Source organism: Zophobas morio, unplaced genomic scaffold, assembly GCF_036711695.1.
Source record: "Zophobas morio isolate AGI-343-1 ecotype UQ-CSIRO unplaced genomic scaffold, CSIRO_AGI_Zmor_V1 ptg000012l, whole genome shotgun sequence".
NCBI classification, from domain to species: Eukaryota; Metazoa; Arthropoda; class Insecta; order Coleoptera; family Tenebrionidae; genus Zophobas; species Zophobas morio.
In genome coordinates this window covers 9,007,315-9,019,536 of record NW_026972117.1, presented here as the reverse complement: position 1 = coordinate 9,019,536, position 12,222 = coordinate 9,007,315, and the positions used below count along the sequence as shown (strand labels likewise).

At 34.5% G+C, this 12,222-nt stretch overlaps 1 protein-coding gene across 4 annotated transcripts in view; it reads right to left on the bottom strand.

The window, feature by feature from the left end:
- Positions 1 to 12,222, bottom strand: part of LOC135127731 (chaoptin) — a 477,252-nt gene that overhangs the window by 11,347 nt on the left and 453,683 nt on the right. For all 4 annotated transcript variants that reach the window (XM_064054314.1, XM_064054313.1, XM_064054312.1 and 1 more), the window contains one exon: positions 3,380 to 5,017. In XM_064054314.1, the coding sequence (XP_063910384.1) occupies positions 3,380 to 5,017 (1,638 nt within the window). The remainder of the gene's footprint in view (positions 1 to 3,379; positions 5,018 to 12,222) is intronic.

The following is a 12,222-nucleotide window of genomic DNA, read 5'->3' as shown; positions in this document are numbered from 1 at the left end:
TATTATTTGCAGAGATATGGCAAAAATAATTACAAATTTGTCATTCTGAGAAAATGTTCTGTCAGCTAGACTCTCGTTGAGGCTTATTTGACGGATTTTAAATTTTTGTGTAAAAATGGTGGAGGCGCCGGGACAATTTAAATTTGATAAAAATTTCTCTCGAGAATCCAAAAGAAAAGTTTACTTGGAAACGTATATTTTGGAAAAACCTGATGCTGTTCTTCAATTCTCTAAACGCCTGGACGAAATAACAGACCCGATATGAATTGAAACTAAAATAAACGGTAAATTTTTGAAACGATCTTGGTAAATTAATTTTTTGTCATGTAAATGGGTTGATTTTTATTATTTGCAGAGATATGGCAAAAATAATTGCAGATTTGTCATTTTGAGAAAATTTTCTGTAAGATAGACTTTCGTTGAGGCTTATTTGACGAATTTTAAAATTTTGTATAAAAAGTTTGGAGGCGCCGGGACAATTTAAATTTTTTAAAAATTTCTCTCGAGAATCTCAAAGAAAAGTTTACTTGGAAAAGTATATTTTGGAAAAGCGTGATGCCGTTCTTTAATTTTCGAAACGCCTGGACGAAATAACAGACCTGATATAAGTTTTAACCAAAATAAATGGTATATTTTTCAAACGATCTTGGTAAATTTGTTTTTTGTTATGTAAATGTAGGTTATTTTTACTATTTGCGGAGATATGGCAAAAATAAATACAGATTTGTCATTTTGAGAAAATTTTCTGTTAGATAGGCTCTTGTTGAGGCTTATTTGTCGAATCTTAAATGTTTGTGTAAAAATGGTGGAGGCGCCGGGACAATTTAAATTTTATAAAAATTTCTCTCGAGAATCTGGAAGAAAAGTTTACTTGGAAAAGTATATTTTGGAAAAACGTGATGCCGTTCTTTAATTCTCTAAACGACTGGACGAAATAACAGACCTGATATAAATTTAAACTAAAATAAATGGTATATTTTTTAAACAATCTTGGTAAATTTATTTTTCGTCATGTAAATGGGTTAATTTTTATTATTTGCAGAGATATGGCAAAAATAATTACAAATTTGTCATTCTGAGAAAATGTTCTGTCAGATAGACTCTCGTTGAGGCTTATTTGACGAATTTTAAATTTTTGTGTAAAAATGGTTGAGGCGCCGGGACAATTTAAATTTTATAAAAATTTCTCTCGAGAATCTGGAAGAAAAGTTTACTTGGAAAAGTATATTTTGGAAAAACGTGATGCCGTTCTTTAATTCTCTAAACGCCTGGACGAAATAACAGACCTGATATAAATTTAAACTAAAATAAATGGTATATTTTTTAAACAATCTTGGTAAATTTATTTTTTGTCATGTAAATGGGTTAATTTTTATTATTTGCAGAGATAGGGCAAAAATAATTACAGATTTGCCATTCTGAGAAAATTTTGTGTAAGATAGGCTCTCGTTGAGTCTTATTTGACGAATTTTAAATTTTTGTATAAAAGTGGTGGATGCGCCGGGACAATTTAAATTTTAAAAAAATTCTCTCGAGAATCTAAAAGAAAAGTTTACTTGGAAAAGTATATTTTGGAAAAACGTGATGCCGTTCTTTGAACCTCTAAACTCCTGGACCAAATAACAGACCTGATATAAATTTAAACTAAAATAAATGGTATATTTTTGAACTGATCTGGGTAAATTTATTTTTTGTCGTGTAAATGGGTTTATTTTTAATATTTGCAGAAATCTGGCAAACATAATTACAGATTTGTCTTACTGAGAAAATTTTGTACATGATAGGCTCTCGTTGACGCTTATGTGAAGAATTTTTAATTTTTCAAAAAAAAAAATGGTGGAGGCGCCGGGATAATTTAAATTTTTTAAAAAATTTCTCTCGAGAATCTAAAAGAAAAGTTTACTTGGAAAAGTGTATTTTGGAAAAACGTGATTCTATTCTTTAATTGTCTAAACGCCTGGACGAAATAACAGAACTAATATAGATTTGAACTAAAATAAATTATACATTTTTGAAACGACCTTGGTAAATTTATTTTTTGTCATGTAAATGGGTTTATTTTTATTATTTTTCAGAGATATGGCAAAAATAATTACAAATTTGTCATTCTGAGAAAATGTTCTGTCAGATAGACTCTCGTTGAGGCTTATTTGACAAATTTTAAATTTTTGTGTGAAAATGGTGGAGGCGCCGGGACAATTTAAATTTGATAAAAATTTCTCTCGAGAATCCAAAAGAAAAGTTTACTTGGAAACGTATATTTTGGAAAAACCTGATGCTGTTCTTCAATTCTCTAAACGCCTGGACGAAATAACAGACCCGATATAAATTGAAACTAAAATAAACGGTAAATTTTTGAAACGATCTTGGTAAATTAATTTTTTGTCATGTAAATGGGTTGATTTTTATTATTTGCAGAGATATGGAAAAAATAATTGCAGATTTGTCATTTTGAGAAAATTTTCTGTAAGATAGACTCTCGTTGAGGATTATTTGACGTATTTTAAATTTTTGTATAAAAATTGAGGATGCACCGGGACAATTTAAATTTTATAAAAATTTGTCTGGATAATTTAAAATAAAAGTTTACTTAGAAAAGTATATTTTAGAAAAACGTGATGCCGTTCTTTAATTCTCTAAACGCCTGGACGAAATAACAGACCTGATATAAATTTGAACTAAAACAAATACTTCCTAGTATATTTTTGAAACGATGTTGGTAAATTAATTTTTTGTCACGCAAATGGGTTTATTTTTATTATTTAAAGAGATATGGTGAAACTAATGATATATTTGTCATTCTGAGATAATTTTCTATAAAGTAGACTCGAATTGAGGCTCATCTGACGAATTTTAATTTTTTGTGTAGAAATGGTGGAGGCGCCGGGATAATTAAAATTTTATAAAAATTTGTCTTGAGAACCTAAAAGAAAAATTTATTTGGAAAAGTATATTTTGGAGAAACATTGCGCTTTCCTTTAATTCTCTTAACGCCTGAACGAAATGGCAGAAGAGGTATAGATTTGAATTTAGATGAATTATAAATTTTTCATTTTGATTTCTTGATTAAAATGGCCGAGGCGTCATGATAAAAATTTAAATTAAAAGAAAAATATCAAACAATTTGATAAAAATTTGTTTGGTAGGGAGCGAAAATATGAATAATATTTTTCAAGAGCAAGTGATTGATATCTCCATAAAATTTTTAACAAATCCAATCTCGTAAATAAAGATAAGGCAGCTTTATGTAATACACGACAAAGGAAGTTGTTGAAAATACAACCGTTGCCGCGATCTGTAACTAGCTCGTCAAGTGAACAAAATAACCCTTTGTAGATAAAACCTGTCTGTCAGTAAAGTTCGCAATATTTCAACGCACCTGGGGACCCGCGCCATGTTGTTGTATCTCAGATCGATGACGTCCACGTTGAGTATCTTGAACTCGGCGTTGCACGACGAGATCTGATTGCGACTCAGATTCAAATGCAGCGGCGTCGACACGTTAGCGAAATACCGGAACGAGAAATCCGCCAGATAATTGTTGTGAAGGTCGAGCTTCGTCAAAGACGGCAAGTTCGAGAAGGCCCTGTTGTCAAGTTTCGCTATTAAATTATCGGAGAGAATCAGCTTGTTAAGCGCTGGAAGATCGTTAAAACTGTCGGCTTCGATGGCTTTGATGCGATTATTCGCGAGCAGGATGGTCTCCAGGCTGTTCAGCGACTTGAACGTGTTCGTCCGTATCGTCGTAATTTCGTTGTTGGACAGACGCACGTCTTTGAGCTTGGCGTGGACCGCCGGCTTCAGCAGGTTGACCGGCACGACTCGGACCTTGTTGGACTCGATGTTGAGGTATTTGAGCTCGGAAAGAGAGTCCAATGAGAATTCCGGCACCGTATTAAAGTTATTGTTGTCGAGCGAAAGCCATTTCAAGTTTGTTAGAGGTTTGAAAATCTCGTGTGGGAGGTCCTCTCTGTCGAACCCGAACGACACTTCCAAACTCTCTAAGCCGTCGAGGCCGGCGAACGCGCCACCGTCGATGACCCGCAACGGGTTGAAACTCAAACTCAGTTCTTTAAGTTGCTGCAAATCGGCGAAAATCTGGCTCCTCAAGCTCGTAATGCGATTGTTCCCCAGTATGAGGCTCTTGATGTTGTAGCCCCAACCGCTGAAGTCGCTCTCGCCCACTTCGTATATTTCATTAAAGCCGATGTTGAAGTGGGAAATTTTCGAGCAATTTTGCAATGTTTCTGCGGGAATTCGCGTCAAACGGTTTCCGCTCAAGCTCACGGCTTTCAAGCTCGAGCAGAAGTTCTCGAAAGCCCGCTCCGGTATTTCGGTGAGCATGTTCGACGACAAGTATAAATATTTGAGCGACTTGAGCTGGCTCAACGCCTGAGGGATCTGCTGGAAGTTGTTGTGGTCGAAGTCGAGGTACTCCAGCGTCTCTTGGATGCCGTCGAAAGCTCCGATCTCCACCCCTTCGAGCGCGTTGTACGACAGGATGATCCTTCCGCATTGTAGCCCCGAGAAGCCTTCGCTCTGGAGGGTCCTGAAGTCGTTGAAGGCCAGGTTGAGGTCCCGGATGTAGACGGACCCGTTGAAGGGGTGCCGCGGTAAGCTTTTCAAGTAGTTCTCCCCCAGGTCGATCTTCTCCAGCCACAGCTTCCTGCCGAACGTGTGCTCCGGTAAACTCCTGATGTGGTTTCCGCGTAAATAGAGCCATTGCAAATGGGGCAGGCCGGCCACGACTTCGAGCGGAAAGTTCTCGATCAAATTATGCGAGATGCTGGCGGTCTGGAGAGTGAGAGGCAAAGAGTGCTTATGGATTTTATATATTCTGTTTCCGTCCAGGTTCAGCCAAATGAGGGACTTGAACTGGCGCAGGCCGTGCGACGGTTTCGAGATGTGGTCCGGCTGGTCGCCAGACACCTCCGTGATGTCGTTTTCGCCGAGGAATAGCGTCGTCAGGGTGTTCTTCATGTGAGACCATTCGCCGTTTAGAGACGATATTGTGTTCCTGAAACAAAAAGAAAATGCTGAATAATGCACCAGTGTGGGGACGAGAGAGGTCTTATTACGCGAGTGCATGATTGGGGCTCTTTATTTCTATTTTCCGGTTGTGACATATTTAGTGTGAAACAATATTGAACGGTTGAATTAGGGCAGTGACTATGTATTTAAAAAGACCGACAACCCCGTATCCTTATGCGTACCAGTGAGTTAACATTGGCGGTAAAAGGGCGCCCCAAAATGCGACAAAAGCCCTCTAACCTTCAATGGTTGTTACTAACACCATTTTACGGGTTGTTGTCTGAGCTTGTACAACACAACTACTGTAAGTGGATCGCTCTTGCAGCCGTTTTAGTTTGAAATTTAACGAGTCGGAAGGTACGGAAAATTACTGACACTTTGCGACTCGAAGGGTGTGGCGACCAAAAATCTGTTTCAAACTAGCATAACTTTATTATTGAATGACGAATTAAAAATGCAACTGTTAATATTTATAAAACAACTTTATAGAATACGATCTGCACCATATCTACTTGCTTCGCAAATTTTTGTTTTAACACGGCGTATTAAATTTCTGAAAGCCAATATTTTTGTCTGCCAAATTTTCAGTAATACACAACGCTTAATTCTATATGTGTGAAGGGTTCCTACCCTACATTTTTCACACAAATTCCTCTTTAGATTTCCCCAAAAGCGTTCAATTGATTGCAGTTGTGGGACGTTCGGAACATTTTTGTCCTTCGGAATAACCTGAATATTTATAAGTCATTATATGCATCAAAGCGCGCGCATAACAAGTTAGGCCTCTGCCCGAACGCAAAATTAATAATAATAATAATAATAATAATAATAATAATATCATTACTTGGTCTTAGTACCCGTAATGATAGAAGTCTTGCCTGAATGCCGGTCATTTCCGGGTCAGTGGTGGGTCTTAATAACGTTGGCTGCGTAATGATACAGAAAATTTTTTTAATTTTTGCTTTTGTTCCAATTTTTGTTTTTCTGAATATTTGTGAATTGATTTTCGCTTTGCAAATATGATTTTATTCTCCCTTAGTAATATACTTTTTGCCGATTTTAAATTTCTGTCCAAGTTTACCGTGGCTAGTGAGTATGGATGTTAAAAATAATACACGCTATTTACACTATTATGTTACTAAGTTACTAGTTATAATGTTTCAGTACATAGTTACTGCCGTGGTTCTGACTGATTAAGGCTTCTCTCTTCTTCTGGGTCATTTTTCTTGCTGGAATTCCAGTTCCTGTCTGTCGTTCTATCGAATCACCATCCTCTAGAGTTATAATTTGTCCTTTTTGAATTTTGATATCCCCATTTGGAAAAAGTGACTAAATTTGAAGGGCTTTTTTAAATGCATACGATCTGTATAAAATTCGGTAAATACATTTCGGCAATTATTTTCATTTAAGTGTTCCATTTTCACATAATAGCTACTCGTATTTGTGCAATAAGATAGGAAAAGTGACATTTTTCCACATTCTAGACATGAGATTTTTGATAGAGACGAAGTCTAGATCAAAAACATGTCGTGAATGTGGAAAGACACTTTTCCTATCAAATTTTGTAAAATTAGGTAAAAAAACTCTTCATTATAAATTTAATTGAATAATAAAGTATCAAGTCCCTTTTAATGCAATAAATTTGTTGTCATGGAAAATACAAACAAACAACGCAACATTTTGCAATTTTTCAACGTTTGAAGTGTTTTGGGTGTTTCTTGAGCTAAAAATGTTGGAAGATGATGTTTCATCAGTATCTTTTGATGTTGAAGAGTCAGCCACACTGGCAAGTAATTCACTATTGGCCGAGAAATCAAAAAAAAATTATAAAAAGGCGTACAAGGAATTTGAGAAGTGGTGTTTGATATTGTTTTGTTTTATTTTTCCGCTCTAGTTAGGAAAAATTTCACTTTTCCTAACCCAAATGAATGTGGAAAACTTGAACAATTAACAACCGAATTTTACAAAATATTAAACTTCTAAGTGGAATTGGCGATAACAATTTTTGTCGTCGCCTGGAAACATGTTTGATCCACAGACCGGAGCGCGATCAGGCCAATGTCGATTCTATGCGTTCCGAATTGAAAAAAGAAATTGAAAAGTTCCCAAAACTGATAATGTTGAAAAAATTGAGAAATCGAAAACTTGAAAAATCGGGAAATCTATAAAACAAAAAGTCGAAAAATTTTAAAGGTCGAAAAACCAAGATGGCAAAATTAAAACTTGAAAAATTCAAATATCGAAAAATTGTAAAATCGAGAAGTCTAAACATGAAGAAATAAAAAAAAATTAAAAACCGAGAAATTAAAAAATTGGATAAATGAGAAATTGAAACATCGAAAAATTGGAAAATCAAAAAATTAAAAAAAAATGGATAATCGAAAATTAAAAATTTCGAAAATTGAAAAATTGAAATATAGAAGAACTGAAAACTCGACAAATCGAAAAACCTAAAATTTTAAAAACTGAAAAGTTAGAAAACGGAAATGTTGAAAAGTTGAGAAATCAAAGTATAAAACAGTTGAAAAATTGAAAAATCTAAAATTTAAAAAACGAAAATTGAAAATTCAAACAATAAAAAGTCGAGAAATCGAAATATCCAGAATTAGAAAAATCGAAAAGTCGAAATGCTAAAAGAATCGAAAAACTGAAAAATCACAAAATTGTACAAAATATTCAAAAATTTGGAAGTTAAAAAATTGAAAAATTGAGAAATCAAAAAGTCAAAAAGCAAAGTCGAAAAATCGAAAAATTGAAAAATCAAAAACCTGAATAATCGAAAAATTGAAGAACTGAAGAACTGGAAGATCGAAACTTTGGGAAATCAAAAAGTAGATTAATTAAATCTGAAAATTCTGAAACGTCAAAATTTGAAAAACTAAAATATCGTAAAATTGAAAAATGAAGAAATCTAAACATCAAAAAATAAAAATTAAAAAATTTAAAACTTAAAAATGGAAAAACTAAAAAATCAACAAATCGAGAAATCGAAACTCGAAAATTAAAAAAAAATGGAAAATTGAAAAATTGAATAATACAAAAATCGAAACAGAAAAACCGAAAACAGAAAAGTAAAAATCGAAAAATCGAAACATCGAAAAATTCAAAAACTGAGACATCGAGAAATCATCAAAAGATTGAGAAATGGAGGGGTCGAAAAGTCGAGAAGTCGAAAAATTAAAAATTGAAAAATTGATAAATCGAGATCTCAAAATTTGAAAAATCGAAAATTTAAAAATTGGGAAAATTGAAAAATTAAAATATAGAAGAACTGAGAACCCGAGAAATCGAAAAATCTAGAATTTTAAAATTAAAAAATTACAATATCGTGTTCGGGTTTCGGGTTTTACCCAGCAACCCTTGTCAATGCATCCCCAACTTTCTTTTTATGAGTCATTCACTACCTGCAATGTATCTCTTTCGAATTTGTTCACAATTTGTACATAGGTTCCGAACCGTCAACAACAAGAAAATACAGAGTCCCACAGCACATGTTTGTGTTTCATTTTTATCAATCATATTTCGGTACGTATGTATGAGTAACAATCATACATCCAACATATCGAGAAATTGAAAAATTGAGAAATCGAAATATGAAACAGTCGAAAACTTGAAAAATATAAAGTTTAAAAAATGAAAAAATAAAAAATCGAAAAATTCCGAAGTCGAAAAATCGAAAATTTGAAGAAACGAAATATTGAAAATTCCCAAAACTGAAAGAAATATTAAAAATTGAGAAATAAAAAAATTGGAAAATTAAGAAATAGAAATATGTACTGAAGGACTGAAAAATAAAAAAATCGAGAAATCGAAAAATCTAAAATTTAAAACATTGAACAATTACAATATCGCAAAATTGAAAACTCGAGAAATCCAAACATCAAAAAATCTAAAAATTTAGAAGTCGAAAAATCGAAAATTCGAAGAAACGAAATATTGAAAAATCTCAAAACTGAAAGAAATATTAAAAATTGAGAAATAAAAAAATTGGAAAATTGAGAAATAGAAATATGTACTGAAGAGCTGAAAAATAAAAAAATCGTATGTCTGTCTGTTTGGCGTCTGTTTCAATTTTTTTTAGATACCTAACCTCCGAAACAATTGTACCGATTGTTGTCAAATTTGGTACATGTTTGTAGTATCATGTGGCCGATAAAACGGTAACCAAAATTTGGCTGATCATTCCCACGAACAATTTGATGATATTATTTCAAAGAATTTTATTTTAAAATGATTTAAATGTTATGCAAAAATATACGCCTATAGTTGTGGTGTACGAATCCGCTTTGCGTTTTTCCTTAAACTAGGTACCAGCACAGGATGTAAGCCCTCCTACACTTGTTGGTTATTGAGGAGAACGCCGACCTGCACACCTGCAAGTTCGATGCCAAACTTTCTCTTTTTTCTTTCGCTATGTGTACTATCTGTGCTTATGACAGGATGACAACATTTTTATTGATCAAATTAAGTCACCCCATTTTATCTGTTTATGCGAGAATACGCATGCCTGTATTTAATAAGAATTACTCCTATAATAATAATAATATTCAGAACATTTTGTTCGATTGTGGCTTTGTTGGACTCGTACTTCAAGCGCGAAGGGAGTTCTGTGGAAATATTTGACCATTTTTTTTTATTTTGATAGTACTTATTTGATACGTATGACTTCTATCCTATGTAATAATTGAATTGTATGAACAATCTGAATATATGGTACTGTACCTTTTATACCAGTAAAGTGCAGATGTTATTCGTAAGCTAATTGTTGTAAAAACTGGAAGTTATTTATTATGTTAAATAAGTATGTATTAAACGTGTACACACCAATACTGTTCTTAAACTGTAAACAATTATTTTTATTAATTTTTTTAGAGAACAGTTTTTTCTATAGCCATAATAGTATATTATGATTCAGTGGCGGCTCGTGAAGTTTTCTTCAGAGGAGGCTCAAATTTGAAAAGCACTACTTTTTATATCTTTCATTATCTGAATATTTTTTTTGTCATGCCCACGAAAAGAACACTCGTGCGTTGATAGATAAATAAACTTTTGCATCGATTAGTCTTTTCAAAATTGCCCAATTTTCACCAACTTTCTCGTAATAGTTCTCCCTTTTATGAGCCGAATCTAAATGATTGGCATTGTTTTGTTTACCAAGCATTTCTAATTTAATCGAAGAAAATATGTGGTCCTATGATATTTCATGCCTTTCTATAGCTCGTGACAAATTTTGTAAATTATTTTAGCCTGTTTTACCCCAAACGGAAGATTTATCACTTATAAATAATACACAATTCCAACAGTATAATTTGTTTCTTAAAACCGAAGCCGTTAACTATTTAGTTTTATTATAATTATTTTCATGAAATGCTCTGTTTTATTTCTAATTGTAACTGTCAATACAATTAATGGGAGTGATGGTGTTGGTCTCCCCTTTTGTACCCTTACCTACGTAAAGCCTAAACATCACCATCACTGAACAGGGAGCTCGCGAAACCACCTCAAAGTTTTTCCTACTTACACCCGATTGCGCCAACTAATAAGAAAGAGATAAAGTTATCTGTACGACTTGATCTGAAAAGAGATGAACTGGCCGGAGGCTAGCGGCTTGGAGCGGCAGTCCGATGAACGTTTTAGCCAATGCAATACAGACTGACGATGCGTCAAGGTCTACGGTCTCAATAGCAAGATGCATTCTCGGCGGAGGCTAGCGGCTAACAAGCCTCTGCCGCTGAAACCAAACGCGGAGTGGTGTGAATGTGAATTATGATTGTGAGGGCGTAAATATAAATTTTTGCGACATTTTAACCTGATATATGATGAAAGTAAATGAAATCCAGCAAAATATTCTGAAAAATAACAAATGTCTACAAAAATATAAATTCTTTCATCGAAAAAAATTAGAGGAAGCTCAGCTCCAAAAAACAGAGGAGGCTCAGCCTCCCCTGCCTCCTCTGAGGAGCCGCCACTGTTATGATTGATATTCGTTTACAATGCGGGATTATGGCACTCATGAAATTATCGCATTTGCTTCGCTCAAGCGCTAAACTTTCATTCATGCCTTAATTCTTTGCATTATAAACAAATATCATAATAGCTATATATAACCGAGTGGTCCTTCATTTTTTGTATTTAAATAAAGGATGAATTTAAACGCATACATGTGCTTATCATAATAATAATTAAAGGAAAGCTGACATTTGGTTAAAATTGGACAAAAACTTTTGACCAATTCATTCGGGGATGGGCTATTTTGCTTTAACGTAATCGCACTGGCCACGAGACTGATGACGATGGGTTGGTGTTCGTCCAGACTACTGTTAACGTAGTTCACAAGAAAAAAGGAGGGAGAGCCACTATCCACTACTACGTTTGTGGATGAAGTGAAGTGAGGGGTGAGAGGGGGGATTAGCCTCGCACTTGTCTGTAAGCTTGCCTCTCTTTTAACATCTATACTCCCTGATTAGGGTGTCGTATATTATTAAAAGAACAAGGCCCACATCCATACCACGTACAAAAAGTGCAAGCTTTGGAGCACGCTGATTTCCACGTCGTGTAATTTACAGCGAACAGAGTTAGCGTTGCAATAACAGTTAAAAAATCTTTGCTTCGATAAAACCCTGTGATGAAACTCGACGAAGATATCTATTTTTCGTCGGGCTCGTGAAATAAATGGCGTCCTCGAAAAAAGTGTCACTTTCTTCCCTCGCAACAGAAATAGCTATTGTTAAGAAGTAGATAGTTACAAAGCACCCATTCTCCACTGTTCTTAGAAAACTTGCCATCCTCGTCCTTGTAATTACTCGTCTTATCAAAGGTCTTAAATTAACCTTAGCTGGGAGTTTTTTAAACAAGCCATACCCTCGATCGCGATTTTTAACACCTCAAAATAACCCGACTTTTATAAGCATGTCAGAGGATCTTTGCGGTGCTGGAACGAGCACGGATCGCATAAAAGCGAGTTATCCCATTTACCTCCATTTCGTTAGCGTTCGTAGTTCCCTTCTCGTTTCCCTTGCAATGTTTCGACAACCTTGACCTCGGCGGAATAACGAAACTCGGAAAAGTTGTGACTGCAATGGCGATATTAGGAAATCGTCTTAATTCCATTGTTCCGGCGAAAATCGCCTCAGAACTTGTGATGGAGCGACAACAAAGGTAATTGGAGGAGGGCTCGGAAGAAGGCTTTTT